Genomic DNA, 22,813 nt, shown 5'->3' on the forward strand with positions numbered 1-22,813 from the left:
AAAGTGTTTCGATTTTATTTTAATTTTCTAAATATATAGTCAAAAATACTCTCATTTCAATAAAAATTATTAATTATATTAATTTGTTCTATAAATATAGCTATGCATCCTATTTAGATAAATTTTTTCCATACATTAATAGTGCATGCAAAAAATTGTCCTTTTCGAATGTAGAGTTGATGCCGTGTAATGACGGTTTTGACTTTTCTGGTCTTTCAAGGCTTTTAATATTTGGCTTGTAACGTCCTCAAAAGCCCCTCAAAAAGTCTCAGATGGAAGGAAGGAAGGAATGAAGGAAGGAAGAATGAGTTGTGTAGCAATAATTGACTTGTACAATATAGTTAGGTTAGGTTACTACAAAATAGACCCCTATGAGTTTTTAGATGCTTCCAATGATTATTATGAACTGATTAAGCTATTAGTTCTGAATAAAAATATTTAAGTATGATGACTCTTCTACCAGTTCTTAAACCGTATCTATTTATTATTTAATTTTTGACGTAATGCAGTCATTATATGATCATTAATTAGGAGGGTGCTCGCAACTTTTCTCTGCCCTTTGCCTTGACTGATAAGGGTTTATTGTTTTTATACTTTTCTCTTGCCTTTGACTCGGGTTTATTTTTTTTTACACGTAACAAGCGCCATCGATTGGAATAACATTTTATCTTATACGAGACCTCCCCGTGAATGACATTTACCAATGTTTGTTTGTGATAAAGAGATTTAAATTTGAAATTTCTCACTTTTTATATTTTCTATGAGAGATAAGAAGATAAATAAGATCACACCTGATTGACGAAAATAATAGTTTATTAAATTTTTTAAACTTTGATATATATTTTTTCAAGAATTGACTTCATTGAAATTTCTATTTTTGTTTTCAGTTATATATATATATATATATATATATATATATATATATATATATATATATATATATATATATATATTGTAATTATAATACTATAATTGGATGTTAATTACTCTATCTGTTCCATTTTATTTTCATAGTTTGACAAAACATGCATATTAAGAATTTAGTCAATAAAAGTTATTTTTACCCTTAATTTATTGAAGATATTAATAAAAGCCTCTCATTTAATAAATGTAATTATGGAAAAAAATAATTATTTATATATCTAAATTTAGAAATTTTTAAATATTTTAAAATATTCAAAAAATAAATAAAAAGCAAACAAAATGAAACGGAATAATTATTAAAGTTGACTTGCATGTGTTGGAGGAACCTTTTGCTATGGTTTCAGATTTTTGCTCAAACTGTACGTTGGCGCTGGTCTCGGATAGTTAGTTGTTAATCTGGGTATAAAGGCCCCTCCTTTTAGGTAAAAATGAAAAAATAAATAAGGGAGCAATATTAATTATTACACCAGTATGCTACAGAGGATAATGTCAATTTTAAGTTATTGAAAGTAAAGTTACTCCGAGGTTTTAAATTCTAGAATCTGACTGTTTTCGGATATTTTTGCTAAAAATCAATTCCAATCCGAATATAAAGACAAATATAAACCCAAAAGACACAAAAAAAAAAAAAAAAAAAAAAAGTAAAGTTTGTATTCTATAAAATATTCAAAGATATTAAAGATAAAGGACCTATTCTCAACTTTTTAATTTTGGAATTCTCTCCATTTTAAGGAAATGGGCCAGCCCATAGTTCTATTAATGGGCCGATAGTTCTAGCATGCAACGTCAACAGAACCAACAGGACAACGAATAATGGGCCAATAGTTCGAGCTTCCCTCCCTTTTTGTACCCAAAAAAAAAAAAAAAAAAAAAAAAAAAAAAAAAAAAAAAAAACAAGGGGATAAGGTCGTTTTTGTATAAACAATGTCGTTTTTTCAGTTGTTTGCGATCAATGTTTCCTTGATGCAGTTGGGGTATTTATTTACTTAGAGTAAATGAATGCAATCTAAGGCCTAAAGTTCCACTATTATACATATTTATATTATCCTCAATTGGTGCCGATAGATATATATATATATATATATATATATTTTATATTTAAAAATCATATATTAATTGAGGTGCTTTATTAATTTACATATTGTTGTAATTAGTTTTGAATATAAGATTGGAGTCTCCCTTTTCCAACGTTAACAGAAAAAACAACTAATAGGCAAGAAAAAGATCCCATTTTGTGGGCACGTAGTAGGCAAGAAAAAGTCAGTAAGACAGTCATGAGTGATTAAATATCTTCTAACTCAGTTTGGATTTATATGCAGTAGAAGGGAATGTTTATAATTGGTTGGTAAAGACGTTGATGACTCAACCACTCTTAATTTCAAATATTTGATTAAAAAAATTTACGTCTTCCTATTAAAGAACTACACATTCCATAACATATAATTAATTTTTGTTTAAGAACCATAATAACATATTATTTTATTGCAAAGTAAAGATTTTTAAGGTTCTCCTAAAATATTGACGGATGCGTTATATATGGGTCATCCTTCATTTTTTAATATATATATATAAATGATACGATTGTAAATCAAGTCAAGCTGAGATTTAAAATGTTGAAGTTGAATTTGCAAAGTTGCAAATCTAATATAAGTTGGAGCTCGATTTATTTGAAATTGGTCTTTTATATAAACAACTGAGATCGTGCTTGCTTCATTTGTTACAACCTGTTTTCAGAGACCGGATCAGCATTAGGTTTGGGTAAGCATACAGCCTCTAAAGCATGTAGTAAATCGATTATCCAATCAATATCATCCATGTGACATGTTATGAGCCCCGTTCCAGCATCATCTACTCCAACTGAAGTTCGGGGTGAAGCCACCCTACTAATAATCTATTTCAGTATCATCTGCATCATGTTTCTTGTTTACGTTAGCTCGAGTTCAACTTGGTAATAAGAGCTCAAGTTCGAGCACGATAGAGATATAATTATGGCATTTTTTAGGCCTCTTATTTATTATTATGATATTAAATATAATTTATACCATTATATACCTTTTCTATCTAATTATCATGATTAAAAAGAAGCATAATTTGTATGTAAAACTGTTTTGAGAAAAACTGCTTTTTTGATATCTGAAAACTTCTTTCTCTGGAAACGAATGCCAACTTCTATAAATAAAGACAGCTCGATAATATAAGTTAAATAAATAGTCACGTATATAATTAGCAACAGCCAAACAAGCAAATCCGTTTCAGCGATCTAAACAATGTCGTCTCATATTCAGTACTAATTTTTTTATATATATATAGGACGGCGAAAGTAATTAGTTAATGATCAATACTTTAAAAATTTGTTAGTAATATATAGTTAGAATAATATATTTCATAATCTATAAAGAATAGCTGAAATGATAAAGTGAACTTGAATTCCGTAAAAAGGACAGTTACGAACTTTAAAATAAAATTAATCTTATACTCCAAAAAGTATTGAAATATTATATTCTAATTTTAATAAGAAATAAAATTAGTTAAAAACAATTCTAGCTTTTTAATCATGCACTTGTATATATTTTTTAAAATTTTTATTTTGTTATATTTTAATATTTTTATCTTTATAATTTAAAACAAATCATGTTTTGCTCTATTTAGTAAAACATCTATGTCCTTCATTCACAATCGCAATTATTACACAACACAAAAGGTTTAAAACAGCGAACACGTTTCCTTAAGTTGCGTCGAACTCTTAGCTTTCAGTTACATTATTGTTACTATATATATATATATATATACACACACACACACACCCATATATATAAACATTAATTTTTACGGTTTTCACAATCTAATTTTTATATACTTGCCACGTTAATCATCTCTTTTCAATCAAAGATAAATTATATATGTCGAAATTAGTAAATCCATGAAATAATTTTCTAATAATTTTATCAAAATATATTACTTGGTTAATATTATTATTGTTGTTTATAGTTAAGAGTATTCTCAAGACGATTTACGTACTAACATAAACAATTTAAAATATTAATGATTTTTTAATTCTTTTTTTTATTTCTTTTAAGTATAAAACTAATTTTATTTATGAGTTTTTGAGTATCCCTCCAAAAAATATATTTTTTTTTATAGATTGAACTCTTAATTTTATAACGACCATTTGTTGAACTAAATTATATATGTTAACTTAAATCACTTCTTATGGGTAATTATTTTTTGTTTTTTAGTAATATATAATAAAACTATGAATTAGGAAAATCATATCCTTAATAATTTTGACATTTTACAGATCATTTTAATGGTCATGATGAAGATGGTGACAAGTATGCACGTGGCACTTATAATACAAGAAAACAATGTAGAAGAGCATATTACCTTTTACCAGACAAAAAAATGGTAAGCGTTGAAGTCCTAATTACTTGCTTGACCTACGTGTGATGTATCCATGTAGACCCCATGAAATTTACATGTATACTTAATTAAAAAGCTATAAACAAGTCTTTATATGAATTTGATTTCTTCTTAATAAAAAAATAATATTGATAACAACAAGATTCTTCATGTGGAGATCTAATTTGTTTGATCAATAAATTTCAATTACCCTCCCAAAAAAATTGTTAGTTTCAATAATAATAATTAGGGTTTCAAGATTAATAATTGTGATTTTCCTTGTCATTGTATAAATGGGTCACATTCAATGTCAAGTCAATGTCCCTTCAATTGATTTTAATATTGGTCTTCCTTGAGAACTCTAAAGTGAAAGGTAATCTCATTAAATAGACATTTAAATAATTTATCATAATAGCATGATTGAGAATATAAATTATAAAAATTGTAGGCATGCAATAATGAAAAGGAGCTATTTTTTATATATTTTTTATTATTTAATTTATTGGAAGGTAATTAAATAAAATATATAAATTTACCCTCATATTTTTATATACGGCACCTTCAGTTTTGTTTCTCTTTTACGAAGGAATCAAATTAGAAATTTCATTAAGAGAAAACTGTATATAGACATGAGATATAAATCAATATGTTTTTATATTTTGGTTTAGGAATTCTAATAATAAACCATTTATATAAAGAATAAAAAAAAAACATAATCTTGATATGAAGTATCTGATCGAGTTGATAGAGCATAATATTTGTGTCATAGGCGATTATTTAATCCATTTGGTGATTATTTATGACCACTGTTTGACGTCATAGTATTTCTATAATTCCCATCTCATTATCGTCAAATTTCTTCGTTATATTGAAGAGGAGATCTACACTTTTTTCTATATAACTATTCAAATAATGAAAGACGCTAAACAAAATAACCATAACGATGATAATAATAACTGAGAATTATATTTGAGAATAAAATTTCAATATTTGAACGACAATAACACATACATGTATATAAATCTAAGGATAATATGCAAAAAAAAAAAAAAAAAAAAAAAAAGAAAGAGAGAGAGAGAGAGAGAGAGAGAGAGAGAAATGGGTGACCACCCATAGAAGAAGAAGAAGAAAAGGCTTTAAGGTTTTAAGTTTTATCTTTTAACTTTTACTTTCAGTTACAAGATATTTGAATTTATAAAATCATATATATTGAATACATTTCAATTTGTAAAATCCTTATTTAAATGTTTCAATTTATAAAATACTTATAGATAGTTGAAAAATAAAAAAATTATTATTTCAAAAGTTGTATATATTAGCCATGTGTTAAATTAACCTATGACATATTAAGTCTTACAAAATTTAAAGTGCCATAAATTTTTAAAAAAAATATATAAAAGTGAATTTATATATTTACACAAAAAGTAATTACTCTGAAATTAAAGGTATACAACATCCATCATCCTCAACACTAAACACCTGGATCTTTAAAGTGATCAGACAAACTCTTTAAATATTTGATATTATATATACCTCATATGGTCATATATTTTTAAGAATGCTTTCTTTTTGAATATATATAATTCTTAAAAGAATTTCAAGGTGTGTGTACATATATAATATTACACCAATAAGCATGAAGTGATGGACATATTTTCATGACAATAAATTAATAATAATAATAATTATTATTATTATTATTTGATAATATTATTATTATTATTATTATTATCATTATCATTATTATTGTTATTTCTCCAAGAAGCTGCCAGGAGAGAAAGGAGAACAAGCTGGGAACTTGATTGGAATAAAACTCTTCAGGTATAATCCAAGCTGGTGAAAGTGACTGGTAGTTATTCTTTACACTACTCACCATTTCTCTGATATAAATATTACTTTCTCCTCATCAGAATTCTGCAACCAATCTCTCTCTCTTACTCTCTCTCTCTCTCTTTTTTCCAAAAAGATATCATCAAAAATGGTTTCTCAAGCTTTTAACCAGCCTTCATGGCCATTCTACAATATCATAAATTCAAGTATTGATCAACTTGGCGATGACTTTTATGCTACTCTTATGGAAATGAATGAATTTTCTTCTTCATTTTCAACCCAAGAGGATTCCTCTGATATTTCTTCAATCCCTTGTTTTTCCAATATTTGCCCAACTGAATTTGCTTCCGGTACTGACGATTTCTTGCAACCCACTTTATCTGTGGAGGATTTCTTGCAAAACCCTACTTTTGGCGGAGAAATGGAGTTTATATATGGAAAATTGAACGATAGTGAAATCTCAAACGAATTTCAAAATGGATGGAGCCCAAGCCCTTCAATTAAGTCAAGCAGTGAAGCATCAATGGCTACACCACCATCATTAATTTTACCAGAGCAAGAATTTGAGCTTGATATCCTAATCAGTGTTCTTCACCTTCTCAAGGCTTATGGAGAAGCCATAGAGAATGAGCAGACTGATCTTGCAAATGTTATTATGACATGCTTAAGTGAGAAAGTTACTTTATGCGGTGAACCCTTATTGCGTTTAGCGTTTAACTTTTCATCACAGCAAAATCAGCATCAGAAGTATCTAAAACAAGAAGCTTACAAGAATTTTGAAACAGCTTTTAAGGCATTTTATCAAATATTCCTATATGGGAGATTTTCTCATTTTGCTGCAAATTCAGTAATTGTAAAAGCTATGCCAGCAGATGCTGAAATTATACATATAGTAGATTTTGACATTGGTGAAGGCGTTCAATGGCCTCCATTGCTTGAAGTCTTGGCAATGCTAGGCAAAGAAGTGAAATTGACAACAATAAAATGGGAGAAGTGTGATCAAACTCCTTTGATGTGGAATTTTGAGGAGGCCAAAAGAAGGTTAGTTGATTATGCTAAAGATTTAGGTTTAAGGTTGAAAATGGAGGAGATAGGAATTGAAGAGTTAGTGAATGAAATAAAGAAAAGAAGAAAAAGGGGAAGCACAAAAGAATGGTTAGTGTTCAATTGTATGGTAGGGCTACCACATATGGGGAGGGTAAGGAGTAGAAAATTGGTGAAAGAATTTCTGAGTGTAGCTAAAGAATTATTGATGGGTAGCAATAATAATAAGGGAGTTATAACTTTTGGAGATGGAGATTTTTGTGAAAGTTCAAAGACTAGTATAGGTTTTGGGTCATTTTTTGAAGGGAATATGGTCAAGTATCAAGCTCTTCTTGAATCAATAGAGTATAACTTTCCAATTCATCTTGGAGATGGTAGGATGGCCTTGGAATGTCTTTTTGTGGGTCCTTATGTATCTTCCCATGTTTGGTTACAAAGATGGATGGAGATAAAGGAAGGTTGCTGCGATTTTGAGATGGGGAGTTGCTTTGAAGGTTGCAGAATAAGCAGAGAAAGTATGGAAGAAGCTCAAGAAATGGTTAAAAGGAATGAAAGTTTTTATGGAGTGAGAGTTGGAGGAGAGTGGAATAATGAGATGATTTTGGAATGGAAAGGAACTCCCTTATTGAGATTTTCTGCTTGGAGAAATTAAAACTTAGCTGCAGCCAACAAGATACCATTTTTATTTTTTAATCAAGTAAATACTTGTATGAGAAACAAATTATACATTTTATATTATTCTTAATTTGTATAGATTAATTGCATTGCTGTAGAACTGTACAGAAGGGTAATGATAATAATAAGAAATATATTTTTAACTTCCCTAGTCTCATCGAAGCCTATCATTTTAAAGAGCAATGAAGACTTAACTACATAAATAAATTATAAACAAACTGTTTTCTTTTCAAGTTTTTGGCATGTGAGTCTGGTAATTTCCAGTATTCTTATGTAAATAATACCACATCGGACAAAAAAAAAAAAAAAAAAAAAAGCACGCATAGAAGCATTCCCGCTTCACGTACGTACGTAGAAGAGCTTATTTTTTACTCAGAAAACCAAGTAAATAAAATCAAACATCAGAAAGCTGGATAGGTCTTACCATTTACACTCAACAAAATCGAAAAAACATATAATGCAAAGCATCGGATCAATACAGCTTGTAAGTAATAAATATTTAAAATTGGTCATATAGTAAAAAGTATCCCATTCATTTGGTTACATCAACTAGAAACCAGAAACAGAGTCGTCCAAGCTACAGCACTTACCTCTCACACTATATAGAACAAATGCTGAAATTTCAAGGGCTTAAAAACCTAACTGAAATAAATGGAAATTTGAGGGATATCAATATCATTGTCTTCGTCGTCTTCACAAGCAACCACCACGTCAAAGTGGCGTCTATATGGAGGCATCTCTGCCTTGGCCACATCCCTAGCCAGATCAACCAACTTCTTGTCCATGCGATCTTTATGCCTAGGGAACATACTGTTATAAAGCAGACAGCTGCCGTAAGAGATGCTGTAAGCATTTAAACCCTTCTTCTGTAGCCATTCAAGAAGCTCTCTTAATGTTGGATTGTCCCTTAAAATCCACCTATCCCAAACTGTCCAGCTCATATCTTGATGCTTGATCACCTTAGGTGGAACTGGCTCGGCTATGGAGAAAAGAGGGAGTGCCAGGTTAGCAAAGCTGTTTCTGTAGTCCTCCAGTTTGTGTCCTTCATCCAGAACCTTATAAAGCTCCAAGCAAACAAGACCAGTAGCCATAGCAGTAGAGGTTGCAATTGCAGGAATGATCCTTCCAGCAATGAATTTAGCCTTGAGCTTATCAACTTCAGGGATGCCATAATTCCTTGCCCTCATGTTTGCAAGTCCAGCTATCAAGTCCATATGATAGTTTGTGTCGTCATCCTGCATATAGAGAAAATTAAAAGGTTAGACGCCATAATAATGCCCCCGACAGCTAGTGAGAGAATTCCCCTTTGCAAGGGTGGAATGAAAACTAACAAACTCCACCAATGGTGTATTATTAGGTTTGTAGTGATGAAAATTATCGTTTATCAATTGCCATGATAAAGAGCATCAAGTCAAACACCCATTCATCAAAATTAATCACTTATGGACAAAGAGAAGTCATTACTTGTGTTGAAGAGAAGAAATAGTTTTTGCATAGCAAGTAAATTATCAGAAGCACAATGAGTATACAAAAATATTTTGTTATGCCACTTCAAAATCCACTTTTGCAAAACAGGTAAACAATGTCGCCAAACATAAACTTACTAGTCTAGCAACCTGATCCACTTAGACACACAGGCCTACTCCACCTTGGAATATCACACTCTTGAAACCTATCTTAGTTGTTGCTAAAGTGAATAGGTTACTAATAACTGATGAATACACCCAGCCCCTGCTGTCCAAAGTCCACAATATCACAGACAAAAGCTATTTGCAGACAAGAGGGAGGTACAGTCATGTCCTTTTTGATTTATGACATACCTGAGTGTCCTAATCGATACTAACAAGAGCCAAAGCATACAAAAAATATATATATATAATCAATTAAAAATCTATGACGAACTAAAAACATCCAACAGCAAATTATTTAGCTATTGAATATGCAGCTGAAAGCTGAAAGCATCTATTCCACATGAAAAACAATTAGCCGAGTAAAAGGGAACAAACCTTCTCAAACTGAACAGGATTCATCCTAAAACCAGGCAATAACTGCTGGTGACATTTATCTAGTTTCACGATCAATTCTTCGATTACAATAGAATCGTCGATTGATGAAGGAGCAACACTTGTAGCTTTCTCATCAGTTTCAATCTTCACATTCTCCTTGGGCTGGAAATCAGGGACTACCACTTTGCTTACAGCATCAGCAAACTTCTTAGGAGACTTGACCCAATCAGGAACGGGAATGCCAAATGTTTCTGCACGCAAGATGGATGCTGCCATAACAAAATGGAGGTGACTCTGATCGTCAGTGGAAAATTGCAATGGGCGGGGGAAACGCTTGGGAGCAGACCAAAATGGAGTTCCGTTACTGGTTGTAGCATCCTCAGGAAACGTGAATGTCAATTGCTTCACACGGTTAACAAAATAGTCCTCAAATCTGACCATTAATAAATCAGAAGCCTAGTTAAGAAAATGTAAAGTTATTATGTGAATTATAACAAATGTAGGAAACAAAGAAGAGAAGTACTTAAGACGAGCCCAGGTGATGCAGTCTTGGAATTCTAAACATCTCTCTTTCTCAAGACACTCAAGAACACGCTCCAAATTGTCCCTTGCCTGTGCATCACCAGCATTCTTCATGGCAGACTTGTATTCATTTGGATTGCTCAGGTAGGCATTAACTTCAGTAGGTGTCTTCTCAAGCAAACCCTCGAACTCAGACCGAGCCCATGTCAAGCAATGATCTATGTTGTGCGGAAATGAGTGAACTGTGCACATAGGTGCTTGCTTTTCAGGTGGATCTCGTGAAGCACCGTAATTTTCAGTCAGGTGAGGAATAACCATCTGAGTATTGCACTTGGCACCAAGGGTTCCCGATTCTAGAAGGGGCTTCTGGAAATACAAGCATCTTCCATCAATGTAAAGCCTGGCATTTACATTGTCTAGAGCATTTATAACAACACTCAGATTCTCCCAGAATGTGTCATCAAAGACATTCTCAGTCTCAGGACTAGCACGATTCTGCAATGCTTCAATATTGAAGCGTGGATTAATCAAAGCAGCAGCAGAAGCCGCAACTGTTGATTTAGCCTGCCCAATATTCCAGTCCCGGAAGAGAAACTGCCTACTGAGGTTACTCTTTTCAATAACATCGTCATCTGTAATTGTCAGTTTACCTTTCACACCACAAGAGACCCCCATCAAAGCCAAATTCTTCAAGAATTCACACCCAAGAGCACCAGATCCTACCATAAAAATCTTAGCATCTTCCAATTTTTTCTGAAGCTTAGATCCAAAAACTGAAATTTGAGCATCATAACGGCTGTTTAAGGGCTTCAAGTCATTGGGATCCAAAGGTTCTGTGGGGAGGGATTCAACTGAGTCGAAGTAGAAAAACTGTCCACAAAGATAAGAAGATATCAGCAAGGCTATAATATAAACATAAAATAACACGTGCTGACTAAATTAATAGTTTTGAGACTGGCAGGTAACTACAGGAACCATGATAGTATTGAGTTTCTACTCGATTTACAAAAAGTCTTCCAGTAAACAGGAAATAGTGCAATGACCAAGCCTCAATGCCCCATAAAAAATAGAACATTAACATAGATAATTACCTGAAAAAGAGGGTGAAACTTCCCAGAGCAAGCCTTCACAACTTCCTGTCCAACAATACCACCAAACATAGCAGCCATGGGATTCAGCACAGCCCTAGAACCAAATGCAAAATGACGAAGAATTTTTGGGTTAATCTCTTCAAGTCTCCCATCTGTTGAGCTATCATTAATGTCAGTCACCAAAGATATGAATTTTTGGGCATCCTCCTCCGAACCAGCAACTGGAAAGCGTCCCAATTCTAAGATAAATTTATCCAATGCCTGAAACGCCAAATGTAAGAGAGGTGGACGATCGAACTTGGAGAAATCACTAAGAAGAAAATCCCCTGGATCCTTAAGTGCATAACGCAACGGCTTAAAGTTCAACACCTTAGGTTGCTTCACTTGAGTCACAATACCACCTTTCAAATAAGCACCATAATTTGTGGTGTCTTCCTCAATTTGGAATGAATAGGGCCTTGCATTTTTAACTGTTCTTGGCTTCCCATCATTCAATTCTGTCATTCCCTGAACTTCAGAGAAGACAACCAAATCTCCATCCTGAAACTCAAGCCTCTCATCATCCACACAACCTACAAGAGCAGGATTATCATTGCTGATGGAAGCAATGATGCCTGTATGTGGGTCCTCACCGTCAACATCAAGCACTGTAAACTCAGGGCCAAAGTCACAAAAGATACTACCAAAAAGACCCCTTACTTCAGATTTGATGAAGGCAATAGGAGGTTGATGATAGTGGCAGTAATCATCAAATTCAATTGCTTTATCTAAACTGATGTCAGTGAATACTACGGCCTGATAACCAGAAATTACACTCCAAAATTATTTAATGATAGAACATACATAACATATATAAATACAAGTACATAAAATATGTAAATATCATTTGGATATTTAAACATCATTTGCTAAATGACCATTAAAATTTGCAGCATAACATCTAAAAATGCAAGCATGCAAACCTTAACCAAGCTGCCGGCAATAATTTATATTGAACATAGAAACCAGATTCTAAAATGCGCAATATATACTTGCAGTTGGTAATCATTAACATACAAAAAACAGTAGAATAAGAAGTTACTACATATAATAATGTATACACAATTACAGAACAATAAACTGGTTATGGTAACTGTCTCCTTCAGAATCCTGCAAAATTGGCACCACTAAAAATGCTATCCATCTGAATTTTAAGAAGCTCATAAAGTCATTAATTCTGAACTATCAGAGAAGGAAGACACTAAAATATTTACTTTGGCATATATGATTGAAATGCAAGGTAATTAGCAAAAATCATTTGCACGGAACCAAACAAGTAACCGTATATCAAAATGCCGGCAAACTAATGCCAGTATCTAGATTATCATTCAATCGTGTCCTACAAAATAGTTGAGTATTACATCTAGTCCATTAAAAACATTAATATATAACCAATGGCCTTCATACATGCATTAAATTTTGTCTATAAAGAACTGATCTAGCAAATGCTTGCAAGAGATGTTCAATTGCCTATTAACAGCAAAAGATAATTCATTACTATCTAAGAATAAAAGAAATATCACCTGAAAATCAGACAATTGCTCCTTTGTCAATTCAGTTGTTAAAGTAGAAATCACCACAGAGTTGTTCAACTCTTGCAACTTTTGGACAGAAGCAAGGGCTCTATTCTTCCCCAAATCCTCTTCACTGAAAACAAAATTGCTGGACAAGTCCCACAATTCAACAACTCCCTCATCGTGCAAGGTCACTGACTTCACCCCAGCAAGTATCAGGTTCTTCGCTGCAAGGAATAGAAAATCCAACTACCAAAAATTAAAATTAATGCTGTGATCATTAAACATTCATCCATACTTATTATCCACCTATCATTCTACCGGTTAACCAGAATCAAATATAACCCGTGTGATCTAGGATAGCAGGGGTCCCCCGCTTGTTAATACTTCACAACCTAAATAACTTTCAGTTTATGTTTACATAAACCAAGATAAAGCAGCATGCAGTATCCCAAAATAAAACAAATAAAACCAAAACCAAAACAAAGTAAATTAATCTGTAAGATCCTACATACCAATCTCAGCACCAAGGCCTTGCAATCCCGATACAAGGATGTTAGAGGCAAATAGCCGCCGCATGGTCTCGCGGCCGTAAACAGCAAGCTGACGGCTGTGAAGATCCTCATCAATGTCCTGCGAGTTCCCGTTACCCAAAGTCATTATCGGCGATTCAACTATGCCACGACTGTGATTATTGTTGACGTTGTTAGTGCGGGTGGTGGTGGCGGCAGCGGTAGTATCGGGAGCAGATGTGGTGGAGTCGGTGCTCTTAATATTCCCCGTGGTTTCGGTTGATTCAATACTGGCCGCAGCCGTGGAAAGAGAATCGATGCGAGGCTTCTTGGTGAGAGATTCGGTGGCGCTACGGATTGGTCCTTCTTCTTCTACAACAACCTCTCCTCCACCAGCTCTCTTGCTAGGAAGCATATAGTGCGGTGAACTGTTCACATCCAATGCCATTTTCGTCAAAATTATCGGTTAAAAACTCTAAAAACAAATCTAATATTTAAATATTCTCTCGGTAGTTCAGAAATTATTAGCAATTTATAAATTTAATTAATAATTAACAGCTTTATATCGACGCAAAGTTATTTAGAGAACCAAAAACTTAGTTTCTTTCGTCTTTTCGCTTTTTCTCGGAAAGCAAACAGGAAGTAGCAATCTAAATTACAGATTCAGGTTTTTAAAAAGAAAAGAAACATATAAGTGCAAGCAAGGGGAAGTTTACAGGGAGACGAAAGAGAAAGATAAAGAATATACCGAGTAGAACAAGAAAAGAAAGGAAGCGGGTGCGATCGCTAAGAGTAGAGATGAGGGCGAATGGGCTGCGTTTTAGGGTTTGTACAAGCTCGATGAGATTGAGATTTATGCGATGATGGTCAGGTGGGTAGGTTCGTCTTTGCAGGGAGAAGCCAGTGATAAAGAAAGTGCAAATCATACCCTTTTCAGACTATGTTTGGTTGCGTGGCTTATCTTGCTCCTTTGGAGAATTGACCTTGCAGACCATTTGTTATTGAATAAACTATTCGTTAATTAAATAATGCAAGTCACTCATATTGTCGTATACTTTATATTACAAAATTTTTTAAGATATTTCAAATTTTCACGGTAACCATTTAACACTTTAATTTATAAAATTATAACTATTGAAGATTTAATTTTTTTTTAATTTTTCTACAAAAAATTTTAAATTGTATAACTAAATCAATTAAATAGCTATAAAATTAAGAAAAAATATAAAAATTATTGTTTCGTATATTAAAAAAAATATTTTATATGTAAAAACCAAAAGCATTCAAAATTACTATTATTGTTAGTATGTGAAGAGCACAGTTACTGAAATTCATAACTTTTAGGAGCATAATATGCATCCCGCAAAATTTAAAGTGTCATGTTCAACTCATTTATTCATGCAAAAATTATTTTGGAGTTTTCAAAATTATTCCAAACACCAATATTTACCAACTAAGTATTTATATGATAGTCTATTTGTTCTTGTTAGAATAAAATGATCATAGTATATCTAAATCTGATCTTAATATATCTTATTCTATTCTTAGTGTATATGAGTTTGATTCTATTTTTTCCTTTTTGTACATAACACCTATATAAATGGTGTTATATAATGTAAATCATACAACAAAAACAATATAAATTCCTTCTAAGTCAACTGTTCTATATTTAAAAATTTGGAGAGGATAGTTAAATAAACAATTAAATTATCTACATTACGAATAGAATATTACTTAATGTACTTACTTTTTTTTTTTTTAATGGAACTTAATTTACTTAAAGTATTCTTTATCTTGTCTAATTTACTTGAACTGACATAATTTAAAAAAATATATATAAACTTTTTTAAAAACAACAAATAATTTTGAATAAAATAACTTCAAAATACACACGATAAAAATAAAAGAAAATAAATTTAGAGAGTAAATATTATATTTAAGTTGTCATTAATCAAAATTATATATCTCATAGCAGTAAATTGTTTTACATATAATATTATAATTTTGAGAGTGTAATTAAATTTAAAGATTCTAACTATAAAAAATATAGGAAAATGGAAATGTAATAGTATTTCAATCTAGTGTAAAGTGTAGAAGAAACGTGCCTTTTTCTTTTTGAAAGGATTATGTATTCATTTTTTAACTTCAAAGCAGATTCTCAGTTTCAAACTCCAATTTGGCTACAGACGCTACTGGAAATGGAAATTTGAAATGTTGTTATAGTTTTATAGGATATCACATGTAAGGTGCCGACATTTGTCTCCAAACAGGAACCGCATTAATATTTTAAAGACTGCAATACCAACTTCCAATTATTATAAAATTTAATTCTTCAAAAAATTAGACAATAGTGCAATTCATTTCAAGTTAAAGTTTCTTTCTACGTACACATTATGATATGATATATTTAAAATTTAAAAATATTATTTTACTTCTTCATTAGCTTGGGCTGGAATTCTCGTGTAATTGCTCAAAAAATCAAACACTTATAATCCGTTGTGACGTGATTAATTTTAATTTATATCTGTACTGTGGACATAATTATAGTTTAATTTTAAATTGGAATTGGACTGAATCGAATAGATTAAAATCAATATCAAATTGTAATAAACGATTCCGAAACCAGCAATTTCAAAATCGTCTTAAAAATTGATTTCAATTCTACTCTTTTTATAATTTTGAAATCATAGACATATCTACCGAGCATGCCCACGAAGAGAGCAAACATTCATTCATGAATATTAAAAAAAGACTCCAATTAAGAGAAAAATTATCCTTACCATCTAATTTTACCCTTTAAGAGCAAACTAATAGCCTTTTTTAGATTTGGCAGCAGGTCAGTACCTGCTTAAATTGCACTATTCAAAATTGACCATAAATTGTGTATTTGAACCATCCTAAAACCATTTGAAAATACACTTTTATTACCAAAACCTTATTACAATTACATGCTTAAAGTACTGAACCCATTTAGCATTAACATATATTTTATTTTTAAGAATAAAATAAGTAAAAATTATAAATTATGTTTTGGCTTAATAAAAAATATAAAATCAATATTAAATATATTTATAGTGTAATTAGCACGATGTATATGTTGTGCGGTGCCCACTCAAATGGGACCCATAATAAATTTAAAAGAAAGATAAAGGAAGTCAAAAATGAAAGGCAATGGAGTTACATGACATTCCTATGCGCAGTCAAAAATGGAAGGCAATGGAGTTGTACACAGCATTCCTACGCGTTAACCTGCCTATAAATAGAGGCAGAGGCAGCACACAAACATACACACCACCAGTAAGCAGAAACACAGCAAAAATGTAGATCATTAAATGAGAGAGCAATTGTAAGAGAGAAAAATAGAGAGATTATCCAAGAAGAAAAATTAAGCCTAATTTTTCGGGTATTCTTGGATAGAGGATTGTGAGTGTATGCGAACACGTTATTTATTTTTCTCCTATAAAAGATCTGTGGCGGTCCGGAGACGTAGGCAATATTGGTCGAACTCCGTTATCAAATTGTGTGTTATTTTCTTTCGCTCCCTCATCTGACTTATCGAGGATTTTGCGTAATTTTTTTCCCAACAACTGGTATCAGAGCCTTATTTCGACAGGTCCAGCCAGTCAAATAGTGCTACCGGATTCGTGGATATATTTCAAAAATAACTATATCACGATGACGAGAAAATTACGATGAGTCTATTGGTGCTGTTCGCTCGGAAAGTCGTTGCAGAATCGACTTAGTGATGAATAGTAAAATAGTAATTCAAAGTTGATGGTGAACAGTACTATTGGTGTTACTGTTGTTGAGCACTATTCACACATAGTACTATTTACGTGTACGATTACTATTCACATATAATACTATTTACGTGTATGGTTACTATTTACGCATACTGTTACTATTCACAGCTACTATTCAAGTATACTAAGGCGGAGTCAGACTCGAGTGAGAGCAATGGCTGCAGATGAAGGAAAGTCGAAAATTGAAAAATTCAACGGTGCAGATTTTGGCTTTTGGAAAATGCAGATAGAGGATTATCTGTATCAGATAGGTCTTTTCAAACCTCTCTCCGGAACGAAGCCAGAGGCTATGAAGGAAGAAGATTGGAATCTTCTAGACAGACAAGCACTCGGGGTTATTCATTTAACGCTCTCTCACAATGTCGCCTTCAACATAGCAAAAGAAAAGACTAGACGATGGACATAACACAGTGGCCAGCGACTCAGAACAGAGTGGGCCAGTGTTTGCAGATGTGGACGATATCTGAGAAAGTCCAGTGGCCAGCAACTCAGAACAGAGTGGGCCAGTGTTTACAGAGGTGGATAATATCTCCGGAAGTCCAGTGGCCAGCGACTCAAAGTAGAGTGGGCCAGTTGTAACGTCCCATTTTTCTATTGAATCGAGTTGTTGCTTAGAGTCGAGTCAGACTAATCCAAAACCCGGTTCGAGCTATTAGAGTCCAAAGTGGGGTAGAATGGGATGTAACTGAAATAAGGAAAAGAAGTGGACTTACTTGAAGGAACCAAAAAGATCAAAGTATAAGGATTAGGACTTGCTTGCACTAAAATATAAAGTTGAGGTATTGAGTTGTACCATTGTGACACTTGAGGTACCATTTGGTAATTTTCACACAAAATCATGATATTTTGGAGATGTACCCGTGAGTTCCATTTCATTTTCATTTCTTCATCCTTATCTTCATCTTCTTCCTCTACTTTCCTCTTCCACCTTCCTTTCTCCATCACTTTTAATGGTAGTGAAGATTTTAATGGGAGTTAAGCATTAATTCAACTTCTATTCTATCCAAGTAAGTAAACCTTCTTGAATTTCATAATTGAATCATTTGGTGATATTTTTAGATGATTCATAAGAATTCTTATGTATAGGAGAAGTGAGCTCAAAGGTAAAAGGAAGCTAAGAAGAAGATTCCAAGCTTGTTAAGTGAAGGTGTGTTATCTCTTTTAGTTTAATTCATTTCCTTACATGATAATTTGTGTGATGTGTTGAAAATGAGAAGATATGTTGCTTAATGTTGAGTGAGAAGACTGAAAATGGTGAAAAAGCATGAGATGAAATGAATAAATGAAGTAGATATTGAGTTTTTACTGAAACAGGTTTTGCTGGAAAAGTAACCAGTAACTTCACTATGATTTTGACCCTATTTAATGATGGAATTAGGAAGTGTCATAGAAGAGTTATTTGTTCCTCTATGTGTTAGCTTTCCATGGGTTTTTGAATCACCCAAATCGGAGTTGTAAATTGAGAGATATGACCAAAATAGTACAGACTGCGCAGGCTGGAAAACACGACGCGCGCTCGCGAATTTCATTGCGCGCTCGCGAATTGTGCCTGTAAACTCTCTGACTCTCATTTTGCACTTCTCGCGCTCGTGAATTTCATTGCGCGCTCACGAATTTGGCCTGTAAACTCACTGACCCTCATATGTGCTTCTCGCGCTCGCGACTTTGCATGGCGCGCTCGCGAATTGTGTTCTGATGCTCTTTTGGACTTCATTTTCTATGCAATTGTATTCCTTTGCTCAACTTGTATGCCTCCAATCATTTTAAAACAAAAAGACAACATGAGAACATGTATCAAAACAAAATGCAAGCATGCAAATAATGTGAAATGAGGTAAACACTATGGTGTATGAAGTTATGAATTCTATGCAATTGTATTCCTTTACTCAATTTGTATGCATTCAATCATTTTAAAACAAAAAGACAACATGAACACATGTATAAACACAAAATGCAAGCATGCAAATGATGTCAACTAACGCGACACAAGTTGCCCGCTTGGCGAGGCTATCAGCATACAGGTAAGCAGTAAGGTTTAGGCAATTATGAAGCAGTTAATTTCATGACACAAGCATGCAAATTATGACACAAGCATGTGAAAATAACATGACACAAGCATGCAAATTATGACACCGTTACTATGCTTTTGTTTTATCTATTGACATACCACTAATATGCTCCATTGAGGTTAGGTAGAAACCACTTAGATAAGGCTATGTCGCGACATAGGATAGTAGATCTGCGCCCCATACAGTTTGGTACTCCGGCTACAGGCCGTTGAGTGGATATGATTATATAATGGCCATAGCAGCCCAGTCATACAGTATTCATACAGTTTCATACAGTTTTTCTTATCACTTTGGTTTCACTATAACCTTATGGAGCTATACAGTTATATTGACTATAAATTGCATAATCATACAGTACAATGAGCAGCAAGTATGATAATGATAGCATCATGATATGTGTGCTTACATTCCATATGTGAGTACATGTTTATTTCTACATATGTATGTGCTTATATGTTTCTTTATTCGTTGCGATATTCACTGAGTTTTAATCAAAGTTGCAGAATTCATACAGCATAAAGAACATCAGGTAAGATCATGAAAGTATAATGTTATATATGCTTACAAGTTTATTTATTTAATTCTTAAGGAGCCATACAATTATGAGATGTTATTAACCATAACTTATATGATGTGACTAAAAGTGCATAAGTCATACAGCATAATGAATAGCAAGTAAGACAATGAAAATATACTATTATGTATTCTTACATGTTTATTGATTTCATTCATACAACATAATGAACAGCAGGTAAGATCATGATAGTATCATGATATATGTGATTAAAAGTTCATGTAAAGGAGTTATGAGATAATTTGAACTAAATTATTTATGTTATGCATTAGAAGTTTATTCTTTGCTATAAAGATACATTGATGTTGAAATTTACTGAATCTATGATTTTCAATGCTTTTATGCAATTTGTATTTTAAGTTAGTTGCCATCACACTTTGTTAAGTATGTGAATTATGAGCACCACTGAGTTTTATACTCAGCGCGTCGATTTTTATCACGCATAGGTTGAAGATTGTGGTTGCTACTTGAAGACTTGAAGAGTACTATCAAAGCAGAAGTGATTAATAGATTGAGAGTTGTATAATTAAGAATTATGGCATGTATTAAGATTTATGGCATGTATAATTATTACATTTGTTAAAGCTTATGTAATTGGAAATATAAGTGAAGCATGTAATTATTTTGGTGTAAGTATTGGAGATAACAAGAATACTGATGAAATGAGTGAATATGAAATATTTTACTATAGTTGGTATGATTAGGTCATGAAGACTTGATATATAGAATGAATGCAATTAATTGCTGGATATTAAATGCTATTGAGGATTTATACAATTATGAAAAGATATATAAAGTGTTATTGTGTTATGATGATTCTTTGGATATATTGGAAGTTTAGAGTTTAATTGGGAGTGTTTTGTATTCATATTTAGCATACAGGATGATATCAGCATGACAAGACATAAGTTCAACCAGATTGTAGCGTCTCGGCTTGGTTCATTCGGGTTAACGGGTGGACCGGGAAGGGATGTTACACCAGTGTTTGCAGAGTGGCCAGCGACTCAGAGTAAAGTGGGCCAGTGTTTGCAAAGGTGCACGATATCTCAAAAAGTCCAGTGGCCAGCGACTTAGAGCAGAGTGAGCCAGTGTTTGCAGAGGTGGACAAGAGGCATAACACAGTTGCCAGCTACTCAAAGTAGAGTGGGCCAGTGTTTTGCAGATGTGGACGATATCTTAGAAAGTCCAGTGGCCAGCGACTCAGAGCAGAGTGGGCTAGTATTTGCTGAGGTGGACGATATCTCAAAAAGTCCAGTGGCCAGCAACTCAGAGTTGAGTGGGCCAGTGTTTGCAGAGGCTATAGAAAGACTACTTCAGATCATTGTGTTTCTATAAAGAAATTCTCTAATGATGACTACATTGTTTTGCTCTATGTGGTTGATATGTTGATTGTTGGTCAGAATTACTAGCTTGAAGAAACAGCTAAGTAAGTCTCTTGCTATGAAATACTTGGGACCAGCAAAGCAGATTCTTGGCATGAAGATTATAAGGAATCAAAGAGCCAAGAAATTATGGTTGTCACAGGAGAAGTACATTAAGAAAGTACTTCAAAGGTTTAGAATGGAGAACGCAAAAGCGGTTAGTTGCCTCTTACTAATCATTTTAAATTAAGTTCTAAACAGTGCCCTTCTACGTATGGAGAGGAAGAATGGAAAAGGTCTATATGCTTCAGCAGTTGAAAGCTTGATAAATGTCATGGTTTGTACACGGCCAGACATTGCTCACTCAGTTGGAGTAGTGAGTCGGTTTCTTTCAAATCCTGGAAAGGAACATTGAACTGCAGTGAAATGGATTTTTAGGATATCCAATCACATTTGCAGGGGGAGCCGTGTCGTGGCAATCAAGATTACAGAAGTATGTTGCTCTGTTAACAACTGAGGCACAAGGAGTTGCTGTGACTGAAGAAATTATTGAATGAACCGAAATTCATCAAGAACGGTATCAGATATTTTATGATAGTCGAATACTGTCCGTTCGCTGCAAGGATGATGGAGAGTATGGCTAACATCCCCACTTGAGTGTGCAGGGGGAGATTTGTTGTGCGGTGCCCACTCAAGTGGGACCCACAATAAATTTAAAAGAAAGATAAAAGAAGTCAAAAATGGAAGGCAATGGAGTTGTACACGGCATTCCTATGCGCAGTCAAAAATGGAAGGCAATAGAGTTGTACACGACATTCTTACGGGTTAACCTGCCTATAAATAGAGGCAGAGACAGCATGCAAACATACACACCACAGTAAGTAGAAACACAGCAAAAATGTAGATCATTAAATGAGAGAGCAATTGTAAGAGAAAAAAAATAGAGAGATTATCCAAGAAGAAAAATTAAGCCTAATTTTTCGGGTATTCTTGAATAGAGGATTATGAATGTATGCAAACACTTTATTTATTTTTCTCTTATAAAAGATCTGTGGCGGTCCGGAGACGTAGGCAAGATTGGTCGAACTCCGTTATCAAATTGTGTGTTATTTTCTTTTGCTCCCTCATTTGACTTATCGGGGATTTTGTGTAATTTTTTCCCCAAAAGTATATATATATATATATATATAATTTTCTTTTGAAAAAAATATTATTTAAATATTTTTAAAATATTAATTAAATGAATAACAAGCAGCTGCTAACCAAATCTTTAAACCTGAATCCAATTCAAAAATTTTTTCTAAAACCGTTAAAATATGATCGAATCGAGCAGCAGGTAGCGGGGGTAGGATAGGTAAATCATCTTTGGACAATGTCGCGTCAACTCCGCACTCTCGGGTCCCGGCTAAATTAAATAGCAGAACGACATCGTTCATTCACTCTTTAACTA

The 22,813-nt window shown here is 33.1% G+C and overlaps 2 protein-coding genes across 3 annotated transcripts; one reads left to right on the forward strand and one right to left on the reverse strand.

Annotated features, from left to right (window-relative positions):
* Positions 1-6,100: 6,100 nt before the first annotated feature.
* LOC105648107 (protein NODULATION SIGNALING PATHWAY 2) lies at positions 6,101-8,014 on the forward strand. The gene has a single exon (XM_012234405.4). The coding sequence runs from the start codon at positions 6,302-6,304 to the stop codon at positions 7,847-7,849; it is 1,548 nt and encodes a 515-aa protein (XP_012089795.1). The 5' UTR covers positions 6,101-6,301; the 3' UTR covers positions 7,850-8,014.
* A 340-nt stretch (positions 8,015-8,354) lies between these two features.
* On the reverse strand, positions 8,355-14,501 carry LOC105648106 (ubiquitin-activating enzyme E1 1). Of its 2 annotated transcripts, XM_012234403.4 has the most exons (7): positions 14,305-14,501; positions 13,560-13,984; positions 13,054-13,271; positions 11,492-12,286; positions 10,402-11,270; positions 9,879-10,311; positions 8,355-9,107 (listed from the first exon to the last, which is right to left on the reverse strand). In XM_012234403.4, exons 2-7 carry the CDS (start codon positions 13,969-13,971, stop codon positions 8,511-8,513), a joined length of 3,324 nt encoding a protein of 1,107 aa, XP_012089793.1. In that variant the 5' UTR covers positions 13,972-13,984; positions 14,305-14,501; the 3' UTR covers positions 8,355-8,510. The 2 variants fall into 2 exon arrangements, with proteins under 2 accessions (XP_012089793.1, XP_089573958.1); XM_089717832.1 differs by lacking the exon at positions 14,305-14,501 and having other exon boundaries at positions 13,560-14,019.
* Positions 14,502-22,813: the final 8,312 nt, after the last annotated feature.

This window comes from Jatropha curcas, chromosome 2, assembly GCF_041381405.1.
Source record: "Jatropha curcas cultivar XTBG-Jc1 chromosome 2, XTBG_Jcur_1.0, whole genome shotgun sequence".
Classification (NCBI taxonomy): domain Eukaryota; kingdom Viridiplantae; phylum Streptophyta; class Magnoliopsida; order Malpighiales; family Euphorbiaceae; genus Jatropha; species Jatropha curcas.

Bases quoted from the DNA above. Each gene is read 5' to 3' on its own strand.
- LOC105648107 (XM_012234405.4), top strand. From the start codon at position 6,302: ATGGTTTCTCAAGCTTTTAACCAGCCTTCATGGCCATTCTACAATATC.
- LOC105648106 (XM_089717832.1), bottom strand. From the start codon at position 14,004: ATGGCATTGGATGTGAACAGTTCACCGCACTATATGCTTCCTAGCAAG. The intron at 12,287-13,053 runs GTGATATTTCTT...TCTGGTTATCAG, and splicing joins AGCAATTGTCTGATTTTCAG to GCCGTAGTATTCACTGACAT. The intron at 10,312-10,401 runs GTACTTCTCTTC...ATTAATGGTCAG, and splicing joins ATCACCTGGGCTCGTCTTAA to ATTTGAGGACTATTTTGTTA.